The 21,728-nt window shown below is 46.4% G+C and overlaps 2 protein-coding genes across 2 annotated transcripts in view; one reads left to right on the top strand and one right to left on the bottom strand.

Annotated features, from left to right (window-relative positions):
- The window catches only part of Cacna2d3 (calcium voltage-gated channel auxiliary subunit alpha2delta 3), a 650,190-nt gene that overhangs the window by 518,784 nt on the left and 109,678 nt on the right, over positions 1-21,728 (top strand). The gene's annotated exons all lie outside the window — the stretch shown is intronic.
- On the bottom strand, positions 518-10,422 carry Lrtm1 (leucine rich repeats and transmembrane domains 1). Its single transcript, XM_010643028.1, has 3 exons — positions 10,207-10,422; positions 6,540-7,136; positions 518-970 (listed from the first exon to the last, which is right to left on the bottom strand). Exons 1-3 carry the CDS (start codon positions 10,211-10,213, stop codon positions 534-536), a joined length of 1,041 nt encoding a protein of 346 aa, XP_010641330.1. The 5' UTR covers positions 10,214-10,422; the 3' UTR covers positions 518-533.

The following is a 21,728-nucleotide window of genomic DNA, read 5'->3' as shown; positions in this document are numbered from 1 at the left end:
TACAAAATTCCCACTAACAGATGCTCCCATTAAATATATAACATACACAACATCTAAAAGTATCAGTGATCTAGCATGAACTTGAATTATAGAGGCATTCAGTGCCCCTCGGGGAAGATCACAAGCCTCTTCTAGGCACTCAAACTTGGGCAGTTTTCCAGGGGATCCTAAAGCTCCCAGGAATGTGGATTGGCTTGCATGTTGGAATTTTTGTTCCTCTGCAAAGCAACTTAATCCCGGGAAGAGTACCTGCAGGAGATGGTATCTTCCCTTTCTCTGTGTATGGCCTCTCCCACATGAAATCATAGTCATGACTTCTTGCGCCAGGGTACAAGTTGATCTCTATTTAATCTGTGGTATCTTAAAAATTTCTACATACATCTCTTCCCAGGAATATCTTTTTAAAGACACATTATTATTATTATTATTATTATTATTTTATTTACCTTTTGGAAAAAGCAAAATGAGACTACAAGTAATACTCAGACCTCTCTTCCAGCTGTGATGCTCAGGCCTGTTTGAGATGGACACTGTCAGGCTGGCAAGCTGCTCAACGGCTCTTTTTCTCCTGGCTTCCCAGGCTGGCAGGTTTGCGCAGAGGGTCGGCCGTGACCCTGAGCAGTGATGGCTGCATAGGTGAAGCCGTAGATGGCAGCCCCCAGCATCGTGAGACACACGATGCCACACACAACCCCAGTGATGGCAACAGTAGCCACTGCATGTCGCAGGTTGGCAGGCCTCGGCTTGGGTTTGGCCTCACACTCTGCGACATGGTGCTGGCTCTGACTGTGGTCCTCAGGAGGCTTGGGGGCCTCCCCATGTTCCGAGCCAGGCCGATGAGCCTGGGAAGACACCCACTCTGGAGGAGGAAGAGGAGGGCAGGGCTGGTACAGCTCGTGGGGGATTTTAAGGAGATCCTTTCCCTTCCAGGTGTCAGGTGACTCACAGATAACACCGTCTGTTATTCCCCCTTAAAAAAAGAAAAACAAAGGATGATAACAGAGCCCTCCTACAGCTGAGTTTCGGAACCCTCGGCCTGCAAAAACATAGGCAGATGGTATTTATAAAGTACCTTTTTTTCTTTTCCAGAAGTCAAAGAATTTAACAACCATATTTTATGATTTTGGGATTTCTAAATTGGCTAAATGCTGAAAATGCTACCACAATAAATTGGCAATTACTTCTGACCAAGAATTCATTAGAAGCCAAGTTACCTTTACAGTATACAGATGCTAAGGGAAAACAATGCAAAAGCTAAGAGGAAGCATTGGGGGCCAGTGTGGAGGGTACTGTAGCCCCTTGTATTCCTGCTGCCCACTTAGCTAATGAGCCCCGCCAGACAAGAAATCTATGGTGCCAGATTCCCCCTGGAAATCTAACAAAAGCGTAAAACAGATGTCCATTCTCGTGGGCATTTGTTATGGGTTGATTACAAAGACCCCATGTGTCACCTGACACTTTTCAGCGATGCCACATGGAGAGGTAGAATAGTCTTCTGAGTGTTGCTTGTGTCTGAGGGTTTGATCTATTCATTTAGTTCGTGGGATTAAGTGTAATCAGCGCATCTCCTCGGGGCCTCACAACATTTGCTACCTTAAGTACCAGACTTTCTAATGAGTTATTAAATGTGGTTTCCATTCCCTGTAAGGTGACTGATTCCTTTGGGTATATAGACTTCTAGTGTTTGAGGGGACTGGATACTCAGTAATTCTTAGAACACTAGACTCACTTCATGCTAGCCTAGTTTGGTCAGTGATCCATTAGTTGACTTTGGGACATCACTGACTAAATATTCTGCCATAAAACCATTATGTTTGCATCCAACTTGATAATATACAAATCACTGTTAGAGAATCCTTCATATTCTGCTCTGAGGGGTAATTCTTGTGCAAGCCACACAGGGCATGAGTGGACAAATCTATAGCAGACCTAGCCTAGCCTCCGTATCCATCCCAGATTTTCTTGTTAGTCAGTGCCTCTCTCTACTTGTTCCTCTCTGGAGTACCAGCCGGCAACGTGAGTGGAATAGCCCTCTTAAAGCCCTTTGCCTGGACGGGACTCCCCCATGCCCCATGGCTTGCTTCTCCTAGATTGTCATGAAAACTTCCTCTCAAAGAGCTGGAAGACTGACACCCGCATGAACAAAGTGACATTGGAGATTTCGTGTGTGTGTGTGTGTGTGTGTGTGTGTGTGTGGGTGGGTGTGTGGGTGCTGAGGACCTAGGGCTTTTACACTGAGCTACATCCCCAGCCCATTTTATTTTTTATTTTGAGACAGGTTCTCACTATGTTGCTAAGTTTTCCAGGCTGAGCTTGAATTTGTGATCCTTTTGCCTCTGCCTTCCAGAGTTCTGGGATTACGACTACGCACAGTAGTCAAATTATGCAAATATACCAGAAAGAACACTCTGTGGTCAACACTTCAGTGTGATTAGCACCGGCCATGTTATAGCACTTCGGAGTGGAATATGCTTTCACATCCATTTCATCTAAGCCTCTTGAGAGAAGTCCTAAGTGGTTTGTGTGAGTGTAGGTGTTATCACCTGGCCTAGGCATACCAGGGTTGATGACAGTGGTAACATTCAACCATGCCCTTTTTGCTGGCACTGTTTAAAGCAACTCTTGAGGCAAGAACCTCAACTCTAAAGCAGTAAAGGTGGAAGAGAATTTTCCCCTCTGGTTTTCATAAGGCCAGAGGTACAAAGTAGCTATTCCAAGTGAGCCCAAAATGACATCCAGCCACATGGAAGTTGGGGATTTTGCCTCGTGGACAATTGCATTCTACATCTGGCTACTTGAGCCTCCTGGGAAGCCCATTGTATGGCAGAAAGCCAGAGAGACAGAAATGAAGCTTTGAGTAGTGGCGAGGACATCTAATCTGGCCACACAGTACTGAGATTTCTACTAGGGGAAGAAGAATTGCCGGGGCCTGGCAATTCCATCAGCTTAAATCTAAACTGAGTCGCTTACCCAGTCACTCCAGGCGCCAATGTATTTTACCAGTTCCATGCCTTGGAACCCAGAGCCAAGGAAATACACTGACTGGATGCTGGGACATGGTGGGAAGGCAGGGGCTGTGCCTCCCAAGAGCTCTGTGTTTCCTATGCAGCTGTATCCTCAGCCAGGCACTTCCTGTCTCCCTACCACTGTTGTCTCTCCAGAGGCAAAAACCTGCTCATTGCAGCACCAGGGTCCCACTCCCTTCTCCATTTATGCACGCTGAAGACGTGCGAAGCCCCAGCTTGCCACACCTCTCTGTGACCCATCTGACCACTAATCTGTTTTCGCATCCGTCTTAGGAGAAACTGGATTCAAATATTGGCTGTGTATCCCTGAAATAAGTCCCATAACCACACTGTGCCTTTCCTTGCACTTCTGGAAAGACTGAGGAGGGATCACAAGGGAATTTACTTCCTAGGATTGCTCAGAGGACTCACGTGGATAGAGTAAGCCAAGTAGTGAGTGCAACACCCAGCCCAGAGTCAATGTTTAATAAAGCCAGCCGTGACGAATCGCTTCCTTGTGGGTAAGGGGGAATAGTCATTACAGAATCTGTGCCTGTTTGTGCAGAGGAGATACTATTATGTATTTAGCAAAGCACATCTTTTTTGCTCTTAGATCTGCAGGAAGACTAAAGTTTCCCACTCTTTTCGGTCAGTTTGGGGCCATATGAATGCAATAATGCCACTTCAAGAGCACCAGCGTCCCCAGACCAGTCCTCCATGTGCTTTATTCCCTTTTGGTGATGACCTCAGGGGCATGTGGAGAAGTTGGTGGCATCACAAGCTGGAGGAAGCTTATGTCCCTGAGTGACTGGAATGCTGATCCTGCCCCGAATCCATTGGTTCTGGCAATGAGTAATCAATCAACTTTTAATGTGTATATGCCTCGTGTCTTAGCCTGTCCAATACAGCACCTGTATTGTTTGCATTTGTTTATGAGGTATTGATTAACATCTATTCCCTCGTTTTGCCTTCAGTCACTATGTTCATAATCTGTCTCCCATGTGCAGCATCTATTGGGTTGTTTATTTATTTTTTCCTAGCTAGTTTGGGGCATCCAGGTCTTGTTAGTCCAAATTAATTTTACTTTCCTGTGAGGAATGGCTAATATCTGTGCTCCTGCCCTGTGCCACAAAGGAAGGGTGAACTGCACTACCAAATCTGAGGGTTAGAAAGAGCCTTAAGGCTCTCACTTTAAATCTGGTCATAAGACTTGGTGCTCCTGAAAGATATTAATTTACCCAAAGCCCACCAGGAGGTTTTCTGGCTGAGCGGGGAACCTTCATCCCATTCCTCACTGCTTCTATTGTCTTGGTCTGAGAACTATTCTTTTTTTTCAAGAAATGTTCTTTTTCGATGAAGACTATGTGTCACTATTTAGTTTGTGTGTACAGTTTAGCCCAGAACACAATAGCTCAGGCTGCTTCCCCGGCAGGCGTATCTGGATTTGTTTGCAGCCTCCTGTCAGGATCCCGCATTATGTCTGCTGCTACCATCCTTCACCTTGGCCTGGGGAACCTGAACAGTGGCTGGTTAGTGCTGTGCTATTTGCCGTTATGTTGTCCGGAAGCTCCGTGGTTCTACATTGCCTATTTGAAAGCATGCTGTGCTCTAGCCTCCCTCCCTGCCTCTGAGAACTGCTGCTCCTCTTCAGATATCATCGATTCTCCAATTTATGTCTGTAGCTGTCACAGGCTCGACTACATGACCGCCGACCCAGCAGCGGCCCTTGTGTATGTACCTGGCATCTCTGAGATCTGACCAAAGGCCTCCGCTCACATTCTTCCTTCCCCTGCTCCTACTCCCACTCCCCAGGCTGCCTTTTGCCAGCTAAAGGCGTCACCATTTATATGGTCCCCCTGTAGGACAAAGCACACCCCAAAATCCCTCTCTTTTCTTCACCTCCCACTGCAGCCCGTTAGCAATCTCTGTCATTTCCACGTTCCAAATGTTTCCCGACATTGATCGCCTCTCACCACGCTGCTTTTGGCCTCATCGCCTCCTCTCTGGTTGATGGAAATCACCTTCTCCCTCTTGGTGTTGCTGTTTTTCTGTAGCCTTTGGTCTACTCTTCCAAGAGTTGTCAGAGTAGCCTTTTAAACTATCATCGGATCGTATTGTTCCCCTAACTCAAACTCCTCCAGACCTTCCATCTCACTTAGGATGAAATCCAGACATCATAGCCTGCTCTGTACTTTCTTGCCTCGCCTGGCCCTGTGGCAACTTGTCCTGCCTCATCTGTGCCCGCTTTGCTGCCTTTGCTCTCCCAGCCCTGTCAAGTGCCTGCCTCCCTGAGCCAAGCCACCTACTTAGTGCCCCCTTAGCACTTGCTGTCCTCCGCCAGCCCATCCGGTCATCTCTCAGCTCGCTCCTCTTGTTTTGAGTCTACTCGTCTGTTCACCTCTTCAGCAAAGCTTTCCCTGTCCTTCATATTCATCCTCTCTCGACATCTCTCCATCCCGTCACTCTGCATACTTCCCTGCCTCCTTGTCTTCTCAGCACTGCTGTCTGAACTTGGAGCTTTCCTTGTGGTCTTATTTAGCACCCGTTTGGACTCCTCCAGTGTAACTTGCACAGTGGTGAGGATTTTGTTGCTCACGGCTCTTTTCTCAGTGCCTAGAGTAGTACCTGGCACTTGAGTGTATGAAGAATGAATGGTGCTCAGAGAAACATTGTGGGGCATGGAGAAGAATATAGGGCCAAGAGCCCAAATCCATGCTTATGTCATCTGGCTTTAACCTTGGGCAAGTTAGTGAACTCCTCTGGGCCTCTGTTTCCTACTGATAACAGAGGTTGCAAAATTCTTCTTATTAAGGGCCAGATCGTAAGCAACGTACACTGTACCATACAGTTTCTGTTGTAATTATCCAACCTTGTCCTCCAGAGCAAAGCAGCCACTCACTGTATAGAAAAGCTGCTGGATTCACCTTTCGGATTGTACTTTTCTCACCTCTGGATGATGTGCACAGCCCCTTCCCTTACATCTGATTCTCTGGGCTCTAATACTTTACTTTAAGCATCTAGTTAAGGAAAGCGTGAGTAACTTCACAGAGAAGCCCTAGTGTACCCAAGTTCAGTAACAGTCCTATTCACTAAAGCAGAAGGGATTGTCTTGGAGAAGATCACCGCTACCACATGGCTAGAGGTAGACAAAGGGTAGCATGTCCCATGGAGTGACGGCCCTGCCCCCAATCACAGCACACTTGAGAATTAGAGGTTAGTGTTCCTTAGGCAGTTACTTAGGGGGCAGTTGAAGTTCCTCTTTCTTAAGAGTATACTTCCCAGATAAGTCACCTTGAGTTGTATTAATCAGATAAGTGGGAAGCTATCTGCCTGCATCGTATTTGCAGATGAATGTAAATACCCTGTAAGGACTCACTTGCCTCTTTTGCCATATCTTGAAATGACGTGGATGTGAAAAGCTTAAAAGCTGCCCCTTGCACTCCCCTCAGTGTTTCTGCTGATGTGGAGAACAGAGGTTTGTCGTAGACTGGTGACACACAGAAGGGGCTCTCCCATCTTTCCCGTGTTACTGACCTTCATAGATAAACATCTCTAGCCAGAGTTTAAGACCAAGCAGGTGGCAATTGCATTTCCAGAGGTTGTTCTGGAGCAGTAACAGCCTCACCCTGGGCATGGATTCTAGGAGCTCGCGACTGAGATGCTGAAGCTGGTTTTGTTGCACTGCAAGTACAGTTAGATTCTCCCAAGTCTCGCCCAGGGACTTGGGAAGGTGGCTTATGTTGTTGGATGACACAGCGAACTCCCGCAGCTGTGGGAGAGAATGGAAAAGTCTTCTTTCCAGGGAAAGCAGGGAATTGTGGGTTAGATTTAAAATCTGCAAGTGCTGAAGTCCATGGAAGGCTTCAGGGGCTAGTTCTGAAAGGGAATTGTTGGATAGATTTAAGGTCTTGAGCCGTGGTACTGTCCTAAATGCAAGAGCGGGAAGGTGGTGTATCTGGTTGTCTTGCAAGAGTAGTGTTAGCATCTCAGGAGGCAGATCAGGAGGGATTTCAGCCAGACCTTGGTGGCTACAGTCTACAAAATTTGAAGATGAGTGACAGAAGCATGTCTCTGGGCAGCCACATGCCCCCTGCAGCAGGAAGATTACACTTGAAAGCAGCAGCAGCCCACCTAGAAGAAACAGAAAGATTGTGGGATGGGAGCCAGTGTTTAAGAAGGAGGATAAGCATTCCGTCCTTTGAATTCGCAGATAATATAATTCTGAGCCAAGTAACCTTTTCCATCCTGGAATGAAGATTGTAGCACTCACCTTTAGCAGAGGCAGGATGGACCAAGTCCATCTGTTGTGGCTGTGTCTAGATGTCCCCCCAAAGCTTCATGCAGTCGTAGGTGGGGCTTTTGCTGGAACTGCTTCATGGTGCACTGCTGGGCTTAGGGGTGCTAGGATTCAGGGTGTGAGTGCTACCTGCCCTAAGTAGTCTGCATAAGATATAAGGGACAGAAAGAGCTGTGGTTGTCCCTCCTTGCTTTTTTTGTCTTCTGCCACCTGTGAGCAGTTGTCCCTCTGCTACGTCACCCCACCTGGTGCCAGCCGACTATGGACTGAACCTCTGTGCACTGCGAGCTAGAGAAGCCTTAGCCCCTTGAACTCTGAGCATCGGGTATTTTGTCTCGGTAGCGAGAAAAGTAACCAAGACAACGTCCCAGTGTGGATGAAGATTGCAGCCTGTGCTAACTATTGCCAGAGCTTCAGCAGAGGTTCTTTCTCACTGACTCAGTAGTCAAACAGCAGACTTAAGGATCTTAAAGAGATTGTTGAAGAAAAAAAAAAAAAAAAAAACCTCTCAGGAACACCTGCCCTTGGAGGGCACCGCTTAAATAGGTGGGGCAGGCGTGGAGAAGAGTGGTGGAGCATTGCAGATGTTCACATTTCTGCAGTGTGCTCGGAGGAGCGTTGTGCAATGGGATTTTCTGTGATGATAGGAATGTTCTACATCTGCTGTCCGGCATGGGAGTCACTAGCCACATGTGGTTACTGGGCCCCTGAAATGTGACCACTGCAACCAAGAAAACTGAATTTCTATTTGTATTTAATTTCAATTTAAATTCCCACATGCAGCTTGTGGCTACCGTATTGGCTAGGACGGGTCTAAAGCATTCCTACAGATTGAGGTCCCTCTTTGCAGGTGTAATCCTGTGAAGAAGATTGTCCCTGCTCCTTTTTTTATTCGGGATACTTGTACAGTACACAGAAGCATTAAGTATAATATAAATACCCAATCCGGGTGTGCTAGTGCACCCCTCTCAGTCCAATATTCTGAGCGGGTGAGGCGGCAGGGTCACAACTTTGTGCCCAACCTGAGTAAGCTAGTGAGACCCTGTCTCAAAATATTAAATATCGGACATGTAGCTCAGTGTGAAAGTTTGCGCCCCATTATGGAAAAAAAAATCCACATTCCTATAACAATCGTGCCAGTTACCCATGGGCTATCATACTTTCTTCATCTTCTTTCATTTGTAGTAAAAAGAAGTAACGCATTAGTGATGCAGAGAAATCCCCTTGGATTAGTGCTGAAGGGACATCTTCTTTTAACAGTCCTTCCCTCTCCCATCACTTCTGCTGTGTTTCTCCGGGCTTGGTAAAAAAGCAGCACTTGTAAAGCACAGTAGTGAGCGGCCTTTCAGCATGTGTTGAACCACTCATTGCTCTCAGCAAAACTCTGAAAATATGGTTCCGTTAGTTACATCATCTTAACAGGTGAGGAGACTGAGGCCCAGAGAAGCAAGAGCATTTGTCCAAGGTCACAAGCATCGTAAGTATTTACGAGCTGTGATTTGATCTCAGCCTGCTCCCAGAGTCTGTGAGAGTGCTTATCTGCCAGTCTAATACACACACACACACACACACACACACACACACACACACACACTTTTGCACAATGGTTTGCAAAACTTTACACAGTTATAATCATCGGCATCTCTCATCCCGTAGTCTGTTTTATTCATTCAAAACTGATCTACTAACATGGATACAATGTAAATTAATTTCTCCCTTTTAACTGCTGTAGAGTATTCTGTGGTGAGACTGTGTCAAATTTAATATTTATTCACTGCCTTACTGAGGGAATTTGAGCTGCTGTGTTCTTTGTTTCCCCTTCATTACAAGCAGTGCTGCAAACAGCAGTCTCCCCCAGAGCTCCTTGGTCATGAGAACATGGGAGAGGGTCCTGGGATCAAAAGGAGTCTCCTTGTAGGGATAGAGAGGGGATATTTGTCCAAAGTTGTACATCGGTCCCATCTTTTTTTTTTTTCCTGTTTTTTTTTTTTTTTTTTTTTTTGCGAATTGAATTTCAAAATATGGAAAACATTTGCCAAGGGCATTTTGTTAAGTTGATAAAGGAATTCAGAAGGCTATGCCATGATATTCAAAACAAAATAATTATCTACTCCCAAGATGCTGTTAAGAAAGGTTGCTCCTTTGGTTTAGAACTTACCATGGGAAATACAGTGTGGCTGTCGGTACCCAGTGAGCCTGTTTCCTTTGTTCCTGAATTCTGTACTTGGGGCTCTGGTGGGCATCACGGGGCCAGGGGACAGATGTAGGGGAATTTTCTGAAAGAGGTGCTACTTGGATTAATTTTGTTCAAGGAATGCCAAACATCATAATTCCCTTCCCTTTTCCAAAATTAAAAGAGCAGTGTTCTTGTTTCCTTTTCTGTAATGCTGCAGATAATCTGAATTATTCCTTTCAAAGCCAAAGCATCTTCTCATTAGAAACAAACTGACATCCCTCACCTTAGCTGTGAGGCTGGACCGTTTATCAGCTGCAGAAAATCAGTTCTTAAACCAAGGAACATGTTTTGCACAGAATCCACTAACCTATTAATGAAAGGCTTGTCTTTCTGAAACTGGGACTGGTTTGTTCATTCTTTGTTTGGTTCTACCCAGACCCCAAAGGGAATAACACATGAACCCCAGCTCCTAGCACCGTGTTTCTATGAAATGGCCCGTGACTGCCAGTTGGGTATCTGCATCACGGCTGCATACTTTTGTCTCCAGCCCCTTCCTCTCTACCCAATGTGGTGAAAATGTAAATCTTCCCAAAGATATTTTTCATGTCGGCCCGAGCTTTAAAGAAAGATGCCTTGAAAGTAGATCGCCCACTGACACATTTCTGAGACAGTCCCCTCCCTCTCCCCACCGGAGAACTCTCAAGGCCGAGGGCATGGATCATACTTACCTTCCATGCCGAGTCTCCCTGGGCTGCCCACGCAACCTGCCCTTATTAATTCACAGATCAGCAAACCAAGAGCGCAGCGAACAGGGATCCCCGCTTTTCATTCACTTATTTAAGCAGCCTGTCCCCTTGTCTCCATCTGGCCGGGATTGCTTTCCAGAAGAGGGCCGTCTGATTGTGTCCCTTCTCTTTCTTCAAGGGTTGGTTCCCTCCCCGCGATCATCCCTGCCTTTCCCATCCGCATGGTGAGCCACATAAAGAATGTTTGTCAGACCTTGGGGAACAGCTGTAGCGTTCAAACATGACCCCAGTGGCTCGGGCTTTTTGATTATTTAATCTGCTTGAAGTCCAGGGCACCAAAATAAAACAGCCTTCTTAATCCGGTCGTGGCTTCTGCATTCTGTTGACTTATTAACCGTGCTGTGTCAACCTCATCAGGTTGGGGGACGCCTGACATGGATTCTTGATCTGGGGGGCTAGCGACAGAGCCAGTAGAGTGTGTAATACGAGGACAAATTGGCCTGCTGGAGGCTGACATGGTTTCCACAGTGCACTTCTTCGGTCATCGAAGGCTTATTCAGCCGACATCCGTGGGGATTAGCTGTGTTGACAGGGTCTTGATGCTCTGAAATTCATAGCCATGGTTTCCTTAGTGGACATCGCAACCTCTTCTCTTCGGTGCCACAAATACGTCTCAGCTGCTTGCTCGCTCCCTGCCCGCTCCTCCCGGCTGAGTTGACCTTTTGGTTAGCACGACTTTGGAAATACTTCTCCATCTTTCATCGTCTCCCCGATGCTGAAGGTCTGGCCTTTCCTCATTTTTCACATATAAAATAATAAAGCTGCCCCTGTGAGCACCGGGCATCAGTGAACTGTGACTGTTCTCTAATTGAAGCTGCTGGGAACTTTCCCACCGGGGATGGGGGCAAGGGCTTTGAATGTGCAGATGCCCTGCTGTTTGTTGAGGAGGGCTTTCGGGGCCTGAAGCCTCGCATCTACAGTACCCCCACACACCCTGGGGACTGCACGGAAAGGGACCAACTGAGCTTTCATGGAGACTGCCTGAAGGGAACCCCGGCCCCAGGCAGTGTCGCTGAGCAGGTGAGTATAGGCTTTGGAACAGCTGCCCCTGGACTTGATTTGTCCGCTCAGAACTGCACCTCTAACCCGTGGGTGACAGTAAACCTTATTTTACCAGACTGTGCCCAGGAGCAAATAAAACAATTCCTTGTTGTAGCCTAGAGTGGGTTTGTTTTTTCCCCTAGCAGTGGGACTGAACCCCCAGTACCCCCAGTATTTGGCCTCAGATGAGCCCCAAGAGTACGTTCTGGGACTCCTGCACTGCTGGCATTGGAAGGATGCAGGGACTGGAGGTGTGGGCATCAGGAGGCCCCTTGTGGAAAGGACTCAGTGTTGGCTTCTCAACAGCATGTGTTTCCGGGACCCCTTTCTCCTTTGGCCAAACTCCTCCCCACCACACAGAACCCAGTACCTGTCCTGCCCACTTCTGAAAACCTGCTTACCTGGCCATCTGTTGTCCCTCTCTCTGCAGCACTCTCTGAGCATCACAGATAGAGTGGGAAGGGTCAGATGCACCTGTCAAAGTCAGGTGTTGAAAAGCCACTTCAACTTTAATAAAGACAATTCCTTCTCTCCTTCCTCCCTCCTTGCCTTTCTTCCTGTGTAGTTGTTTTCAGGCACACAGCATTTCATAACATTTCTTTATCATACACGATGCTCAGTGGCCCGTCTATAACATAGTTACAGACCTTATTTGTTTAACAACAGTTCATCCCTTTCCTGGGACTAAGTCATTACACGAATTCATCATGGAATGAGGGAATTGTGTATAATATGGACATTAGGATATTTAGAACCAAGAAATGGCCAAAGGAAACTCGCACTTGATGGCTTTGCTTTTATTTACATAAATCTTACATGTAGTAACAGCACAAAACTGTAGTACTGTACTGTATAGTACAATGAGCAAAAACCACAGTTCTGTGCTGTAGAGAAAGCCACCTGCAAGCACACTGCCCCTCACGTTTCTTTGTCACAAGTCTGAATGTGGGTCGCAAACCCACGTGGTAGGTCGTAAGTCTGAACAGTTGTTCACCAGGTAGGTCGTTAAACAATGGATTTCTTTTATTCATCCTAACATACACTTGTGAACTTAACCTTCCCCCTACATACTAGAATGTTACCTATGTACTTATATGCCTCTTTTTCACAGGGGTCAAAAACCATTGCGAGTGTGTGTGTGTGTGTGTGTGTGTGTGTGCGTGCGTGTTTGTGTGTGTGTGTGTGTAAGGCCAGGCTGTTGTAGTGTTAAAAAAAGATAATGCTGTGTGAATGTATGTGCTTGAGTTCAAATACAGTTCAGTTACAAAGAAGCTGGAGGGCTGCCCTGGCCACAGGATGTGGTGTGAAGCCTGCTGTGTCCCAGCCTCTGGCCACTGCTTCCCCTCTGCACCTCACTGCCTCTCACCCACCTCCACCCAGCTCCTCGACTCGTCCACACATATCCACTGTCCATTTTCCTTGCCTCTACAGTGGGAGGGCTGTGTAGGGTGACCTTTAGGAGCCCCTTATAGCTAAAACCCTGTCGTTCCAGCTGCAAAGTGTGAGTAGGTTTGAAAGACACCCTGCTCACCAACTTGGGGACTTGGATAGACAGAGAACTTGAGTGAATTTCTCTTCAGGTTCTATAGCAGCATTGTAACTGTGTCTTTCAGGACCCAGTGAGAATATGAGTCTCCTGGACTCAGAGGCCTGAAAAATATAAATCCATTGACAACATGATTGGGCGTGGGTGGCCAGGACACATGCAGGGATCAAAAACACCGTCCTCTGTGGATGGGCTGTGTGGTAATTGAGGAAATGTGCTTTTGTGCTGCATTTAACCTCATGCCAGGTGGTCTTGGGCAAATCGCAGGCTCTCCTAGTTCAGCTTCCTGTCTGTGGAGGTAGTAATGCCTACCTCCTAGGGGACCGTGAGCATGACGTGCTATTCGTTAAGCGCATAGCACAGGTCTGGTAGATAAAAAATGATATCTCCTCTCAGCAGTGTGTTTTCCTAGGCCTCAGGGAATCTGAGCCGATGCACGCACCCTGGGAACACCCACAGTGGATGGGTTCCTGGGAGCAGCTGCTTGCTGCCCCAAGGGGCTCTCTGGTTCTGTTTGTTCCTGCTGATCCTAGCAGGCAGTTCAGAGATGGGCAACGCACACATGGACTGCAAGGCTCCAGGACATGTTGAAGGACTTTGGATGGATGTGGAGGCTGATTGATCTATTCCATCTGACCTCAGCCAGGAGAACAAAGAGAGTGCGCTCGACCTGCATGCTGATGCCCGCGGCTGCATCCCTCCCTCCCTCCCTCAGTAAGCCAGATCCAAGAAGTGGCATGAAAACTGTGTGTGCTAAGAGTCATGGAAGAGAAATGCTGAGTGTCAGCTCGGGCCAGCCCTGCGCCCTAGAGGGAGGCCTGCATGTGACCGGCTCCTGGCATGAAGATTTAGTAGGACCCCGGTTTTGCACATGGGAACTAACTTGAGATTCACCCCCGCAATATCATTATGTTATGGTCACAGGGAGGTTTTAAGGATTTCCTTCCTCCCAGGCCATGCTCTTTTTGCCCATTTAAGTCAGACTATTTCCTAGTATAAGTCAATCTAGTTAAAAATGTCATTTTCTTAAAAACAAAATCAGCCACCATTATTAACCCTTACTATAGATGATGTCTTCATGTCCAGGTCTTTCTTCCAGGCACTATTATATATCTGCTTGCAAAACAGTAGGTTAGTACTAAATATACCCATGGGGGAGGAGATTCAAAATAAATTGTTAGGTGAAATCAAGTGATTTCAGCTCAAACGTATATTGTATAGTCATATTTATGTTGCAGAAAATCATTACATTCCAAGAGATTTTGCATTGCTGGCTTGTCTGAAGATGGAATGAGTAGGGAGGGGCAGTCAGCAAGCCGCCTATTTGGCAAGAGTGGGAAGAAGAAAGGGAAATTAGCTTCTTTGTTTATACCTTGGTGTGTCTTTAACTTGCTACCACAAGCACATGTGACGTCTGAAATTCAAAATGTACAAAGGAAGAGAACTGACTTTTTCAGTAGCAAGCAGGGCCACTTTCTTTTATGGAACATTGCGGGGCTGTCTTCTGGTGACAGGCGCATGCAGCGTGGCCAGAGGTGGCCTCCTTTCACTCAGAGATGAGTCCCCAAGGTAACATCTGTCTGTGTGTGTGACAAGACCTTATCACAAGTGTGAGCTTCTCTTCCAGTTCTGCCATCTGCTTGGGTAAAGTCGTGGCAAAGCGCTCTTCTATCTCTGTCAGCAGCAGCCCATCCAGAGCACGTCCTGGGGTGACCTGATGCCAAGAAAGGGGATAGGGCAGCTGGGGGACAACAGCTGCAGCACCGCATAGCGGTGCAGAAATTTCATTTGACTAGAAAAGCAGGTTAGCATTTGGAGGCATGTACACAGTAGTGAAAATATTTCTCTGTGTATCTAGGTATAAAGTTGATACTGAGCTGTTTTAAAAGAGTCCACATTACTTGCCCCTTTCTTTCTTTCCCTAATTCCTTTCTTCCCTCCTTCCTTCCTTCCTTCTTTATCTGGACTTACTCTGTAACACAAAGGAAAAGAATTAGGACCATATTTTTTTTAAAGAAACCCTACCAATCATTTAGTACAGTCAGTGGAGCAGAAATTGCCATGAATATATATTAAAGTCATGCTGGCTGCTGTAACAATAAACCCTCAAACCTTGGTGACTTAATACAGCAATAATATACTTACTACTCTTATTATCGTCTAGTTCTCGTTGACAAGGCAGTGGGCTCCATACATTCTTTCAGAGACCAAAGCTGTTTCTCTCTGGTGACTGCATTCTTTTGGCTCTGAGTCCTCTCCATCATTTAGCTGATGGGGCAAGAAAATGAAGATGAGGCATAGGCCAGGCCTTGCAAAGATACTTATACTTTTGTTCATATTTCATTGGTCAGGATGAAATCACATGACTGTAGCAGTAAAGGAGTCTGGGAAATGTGGTCTAGCTCTGTACTTGGAAAGAAGAAAAGACATGGCTACCGAGGATCATTAGCAGTTTCCACTCCCATATTTTATTTGCATTCTATCACTTAAAGGTGATAACTCACTCTACTATAATTCAGATGATCTTGTACTTCTGCCCATAGTTCCTACAAAACCTTCACAGTGATTTCATTATATAAATGGGGAATGAATGAATACATAAGGGTGTTCCTGCTGTTTTCCTTATAGATGACAAAACTAAGGCTCAGAGGAGTTGTCACAAGGACTGAAAGTACCCTTACTGGTTCATTAGTCAAATAACCTGTAGTTTTCTTCACTTTATGCCTTAGAGTTTTTTTTTTTTAATCCCTTCTTTTTTTTGGCAAGCTGCAAATTTAATAATCTGCAGGCTCAGATGCAGTTTCCTCTTGAGCTTATGAGCAGAGGCTCCGGGCTGCTGTATCCTGTAGAGAAAAGCTGGAAAGGGTATGTTCACCCTCTCAATTCCACCAGCTCCATGGGTAATGCAATGATTCAGGGGATACCAAGAATCATTCACCCTGCACTTCCTTTAGCAGGCCTCACGTTGTCTGAGAAGTTAGTGGATTAGAGGAACTAAAAGAAAATCAGTGGAGTGGCAGGTATGAAACACATGCCTCTCCTCCTTAGTGCTAGAGAAGGCCATGTTTGCAACTGCTTTTCAGCAGTAGGAAGGCAAGCACACTGGCTCTTGGCCTTCAAAGAGTTTGCCAGTTTTAGGGTGCTAATTGCAAATCTTGACTTCTTACATCAGAGTTGATGCTGATCTCCTCAATTCCTGAAACTTGCCACCCGTGAGACATTTCGATGACTTCCCTCCCCCTTTCCAACTCTCAAGGGAACCAGCTCTCAAAGTTCTAACTTTGTACGGTAGCAGAGGCCAAACCAGATGCGCTTATGGTGGGTGGGGTGCAGTATTGTGTCCGTCCTCCCCCAATATTTTCCCAGCCACGGTTTTGCAGCACTTTTCCTGTACATAAGATGTATGTGAAGGTAAAGATGGGTTTCAGATAAGTATGATTAAAGGTAATTAGTGAGCTCATGCGTCTGGTGAAGTAAACATAGACGGATGCTGGTAGGTATAAAGCTCATGAAAGAAACAAAAGGATCAAGAAACATGGCAGCTCGAGGCTGGCCAAGGCCTCATGCTGACACGTTGTTTTACTTAGATCTTTTGATTGGCTACTTTTGTCTCTGCCCCATGGATATAAAGTGGAATCAAATTCATGTTCATATGTGATTGTTTACTCATGTTACACGTAAAATGAGTGTTTATGTAGTTCTTCGTGAATTTTTATTGGCTTTTGTACTTTTATTATAACTTGATAGTCCTGTTTCTGTAATCGATTACAATGTGTGTTTCATATTTTGAGATGCAATAATGAAGCTTTCTTGCTTTTGCTCTCTTTAGAATTCACTGTAAATTCACCCTGCGATACACATACCTTGCCTATGTTTTGGAGAACACAGTACAGAGGACTTTCATTGTAACCCACCAACCATACATCCTGAACTTTATGGGCCCCCTTTTTATCCCAGCTTCGTTTGTCTTAGCATTTCACTTCAGAACAGTGTCCCTGTTGAAAACCCTGCAATCCAGAGTGAAGCTGTCTAGGCCCAAATGCTGCTTCAAGCATATACTGGCCATGTGCCCCTAACTGAGTCATTTAACTTCAATATTGTCATCAGATCCCAACTTGTACATTTCTGGGAAGGGTTAAATTATTTTTTTAAATGTCAGAATCTCAGTCGAACGTATCTTTGCATGTAACAGTGTGCATTAACTACCATCTTCTTTGTTCTCGTGTCTGTATCTGCTAGGCACTGACACTGAGCCTGCTTGTACTGGTCAGCTTGGAACAGGAAAGCCAGTTCAGGGCACAGGAGCCTTTTGCCTGTGGGCAGAGTTCACTGTCTTTTTAGAATATAAAGTGAGTGTGTGTGTATGTTTGCATGGAGTCAGGTACAAGCTCAGTGAATTCACACTCTGCATACAAGCTCTGCATGTCATCAAAATAGCTCCATAAACAAATGGGAAATGTATCGTTGATGTCTTGGAACTAAAACCTTCATGTAGGAACATTTGTTAGCAAATTAAGGTACAGCCTTAACTTTACTGCAGGTTTTTATAGGCAACCTCCCATTCTGATGCATCAGTAATGTGCTATCCCTTTATTTAATCTGAGGATCCCTTATCGGTTCCCTCCTCTGTGCTGAGCTGTGATCTGTAAGGTTTCCCTGCACTCTCCTAGGCATCCACTGTTGGTAGGAAGCCCATTTCCACATCCCTGCATAATTAGATGAAGCATGTAATCATCTCCCCAGGGGCATTTGGCTTTCATCATGAAACGGGACTATCAGAGTTTGGAGGTCGATAGGAGGGGAAACACTTGTGTTCAACAAGCAGGCTTCTTCACGTATTGTCAACATTTCAATTGTGATTCTAATGAGAGCAAAGGAGAAAATAAACTCATGTAACTCTGACTGCTCCGGCTCGGGTTTCTAAGTCTTCATCCATGGCCTCTGATTGCTCCTAACATGAAGGTGTTTGAGGCACAGCTTGCGTACCGGACTGTGTGGCGAAGACATCAGATGGTTAGACATTCACGCTATTCCTGAGCATGAGTCTCAGTCTAGGCATTTCCTCCTTATAGATTGGTGTGTCCCGCCTTAGTCATGCTTCATGTGTCTCCTCAGGTGAACAGGAGCTCATGTGAAAACCAGGTGGATCAAAGGAGCTTTCCTTCTGGATCCTTTGTTGTCTGTTACTTCCTTGTTACTAGACCTATTAGACTGTGTTTGGGGATATATGGACTTCAAAACAAGATATAGCAAAGTTAAAGGACCCACAGTCCAGATGGCTACTAGAGTGTAGAATGGAGGCAAGTACTCATTTCACATCTTCACAAATGCAGGAAATATGGTAGGAGGTATGTGGGTTCTGAGAATAGGATCAGGGAATGTGCCTTGTGAGGGTGGGGCAAGCATCCCTACAGATGTTAAATAAAACCTGGTTGGAATCTGCAGTAGCGTTAGAATTCATTGCAGGAAAAAGAAGGGACATGGGTCCCTCCGGGTAGAAGACAGGGTGTATGTTAGGTTGAGAGGCCAGAGAGGAAGTGCACTGCAGAGCAGCTACTGGAACGCCAGTGTGGTCATGGCACAGAGTGAGGGAAGTGCTCGGGCAAGCAGATGGTAAAAAAGAAGGGGAGGAAGCTGGATTCAGGCTGGCCACTGTCTGCCCCACCCGCTTCTACTTTCTTATTAATGTTACAGAGCTTTGCCTCTTGCACACCCTTCTGCTTGAGTGCTGCTGCCTGATGGTAGGTTCAGGATTACAGCCCTGTAGGGCACTTTGGGAGATGCCGTCACTTGGCGGTATATTTGATAGCTCTTTAACTATGGGGATATCCCTTAGGATCTTCTGGACCCTTCTTGGTAGAAGTAGAGAAGATGGTGATTTTGCAGTCCTTACGAAGTCTGAGTACCTATTTATCATGCTTTTACCTGCAGTTTTTAGTTGTGGGCAGCAGAATAGAGGAGCTGCCCTCCTTGGTGCGTGAGTGCCAGAGCCCAGGGTGGCCAGAAACTACCCCTGCTTGGCCCTGAGATTGCCATGATGGGCAGAACTTCTCCCTCCATGAATCCCTGCATGTGCTGATGTGGATGTGATACCCAGAAGAGCAGGGCTGGCAGATAGGAGTCAGTGTTGCGTAATCACCTGCTTTGTGGGTCAGCAGCCAGATGTGGCCTCAGAATCCTCTCCAGGCCAGCAGCTTGAGGAAGATAGCACACGACAGCTGCTGGAGCCAAGCTAACACAAGTCCAATGGCCATTCCTCAATTTAGTCCTTACGCTTTGCAGATTTGACTAGCCTAAGTTCCCCCAAAGTCTGTAATATGAAGGCACATGACACATTGCTGAGGGGAACATTCCACTTAAGCCCTAGGAACCAATGACTGAGCTTATTTTCATCATCACTGAAATTTCTACCTCTTAGTGTAAGTTTGGTGCCTGCATTGCACCTCCTTTCTGGCCTCTCAACCTAACATACACCCTGTCTTCTACCCGGAGGGACGTGTGTCCCTTCTTCTTCCTGCAATGAATTCTAATGCTATTTCAGATTTCAAATTTAGTGCCTTCTCCTGATGATTTTTCTACAGTGGAAAGAAGTAAATTAATCCTTTATTTTTTAAAAACGGCCTTCTAGGGCCGGGGATTTAGCTCAGTGGTTTGGTGGCCTGCCTTGCAAGCGCAAAGACCCTAGTTCAATACCTGGTACCCCCCCCCCAAAAAAAATGGCCTTCAAAAAGAAATGGTCTTCAAAGGAGAGGCAAAATTTGGGGACATACTGAGACAGAAGTTAAGTTGTGGTCTGTGCCTTTGCACAAGAAATCCATGGCTTGTATTAGAAATACAATTCCCGAAAAGCCTGGTAATGGCTGAGGCATTCTGAGGTTTTCAGCTAGGGTCTTCTGTGGACCGCGGTCAGCCATGAGTTCACAGGTGCTGTGTCATGGAAGTCCTCCAGCACCTGTCTTGGCCTAAGAAGGGAGGAACACAGAAGAGAGGAAGTCGGTCCGAAAGGGTAACAATACCACACAGGGAGCTGGGTACCATGATGAAAGGAGCGAGCCGCACTCGGGGTGCTGAGGCACTGCTGCCAGAAGCTTATTCCTGCTTTAGTTCTTCCTCTGTCCGAATTTCAGTGTGCTGCAACTGACACGATCGAGTCCCTAGATTTTCAGGGTTCAGTTCACCGAGAGGGTCTCAGGTGCAGGGTGCTTCACCTGGAATCCCCAGGGTCACTCCTCCACCGTGCCCGGGACTGGCTGTTATCTTCTGCATCCTGCTGAAGAAAACCGAGACCCTGCTGGGTTCACTGCCTTGCCCAGGATCTCCGTTTCATTTCGTAGACAGGTAAAGCTGGACATTGAATTCAGATTCAAATTCTGCCTGATTTCAAAGACTTTGAGCTGTGACACTCTTTTAGCTCACTTTTCTCAGTCCTTTCCCTTTGCATCTGGAGAAAAGCAAAAAGCCGGGGGTGGGCGCTTAAAGGGAACTGCAATGAGGGTGAGCAGAAATAACCACCCAGCCCTCTGCGGGAAGATGCCCACCCCTGCCAGCTTCTTCTGACTCTGGGACCAAGGGTGAGGAGAGAAGAGGACAGCTGCTGTCTCTTTGCTTGGTCCCAGGTTGAGGACAGCATTCTGGTGTCAGGAAGGAAGATAGCAGGTTATTTAGTGCCAAATGTTAGCAGTAGTCTGGGCCGCCCCCCAGAGTGGTGCTCTCGGTCAGATTGTGGACACATCTGTCATGGCCGCTCTCCTGTTCAGAACCTGTCCCCAGAGGCCCAGCCTGTCTTCATCGCAGGGCAGGAAGGAGAAACGTCCCTTTGGTCTGTAGCACAGTAGCAGGAGAAGCAGAGCATTCTGTGGACCTTGAGCGTCCCTTCCCGCCCTGACTGTTTGCACAGCCACAGGAACAAATCCCCATAGGCACATTTGCTTTAGAGCATCCAGACTTCAACAGAGCACGCCCTGAATGCCGGGGGAAGTGGAGTAGTTGCTCCCTTGACACGGAGGAATTCGAGGTCCACATTCAGTGGAAAGGTCGGCACTCAGATGTGAGCAGACAAGCATGAAGAGAGACAGAGGCTAGAAAGGAAGGAGAAGGCCCTACAGCCATCCCACTGCTGTGGCCGGGGAGGAGCCACACTCCAGCCCTGTAGCTTCCAGTCTCCCTTCGCCACCACAGCCCAAGTAAAGGCATGGCCTAGAAACCGAGGAGCTAATTTTTGAGATGTGTTCATGATTTCGAAACTAAGACCAGTAGCTCTGGGGAGACAGCGACTGTTTCCTACTTATCTCCCTTCGCACAGGAGAGTTCTTGAGTCAAGTAATTCTGAATAGAGAATGCGTGCCTTTTAAAAATATATCCAGCTTCCCTGTAGTATGGTGTACTTTGATGTATTAAAATACAGCTCACCCCACTCAGATTACTGTCTCAGTGCCTAATGCTGTAAAATTAAACTGTTCCTTGCTGATATTTTATTAAGCTCCACCAGCATTTCAGACCCAGACATCTCATAGAGCTTCGGGCCATATGTTTTATATGCTGTCAGGGTGAACTCTGACGTCCGTCCCTCAACCCCTACCCCCATGGCTTTAATATAAGGCCGCATTTTCAAACACTCTGCTTAAGGCTGTTCTCAAACTGCTAATGATTGGAAGTAAATGTCTGTGTTTGTGTGAGTGGGGATGCTTAGAAAGACTCAAAACAAACAGAAAGATTGCTTTATGAAAAGTCCTGCTTCCCTGGACATCACCTTTGCACTTATTCTTCTGCTTGATATTCTTGAGCTATTTCTTTTAAGTGGAGGAGGACTTTCTTTTGGTGGAATTTTTCTGAGACCCATATGCAAAAAAAAAAAAAA

Source organism: Fukomys damarensis, unplaced genomic scaffold, assembly GCF_012274545.1.
Source record: "Fukomys damarensis isolate Sample0158 unplaced genomic scaffold, DMR_v1.0_HiC HiC_scaffold_28, whole genome shotgun sequence".
NCBI lineage: Eukaryota > Metazoa > Chordata > Mammalia > Rodentia > Bathyergidae > Fukomys > Fukomys damarensis.
The sequence above is the reverse complement of the archived record's forward strand: the minus strand, read 5'-3'. Positions and strand labels throughout refer to the sequence as shown.

What these genes read in the sequence shown, in the direction of transcription:
- Lrtm1 (XM_010643028.1), bottom strand. An exon ending in AGAGATGTTTATCTATGAAG is followed by an intron (nt 971 to 6,539) that starts GTCAGTAACACG and finishes TCTTTTTTTAAG; the next exon opens with GGGGAATAACAGACGGTGTT.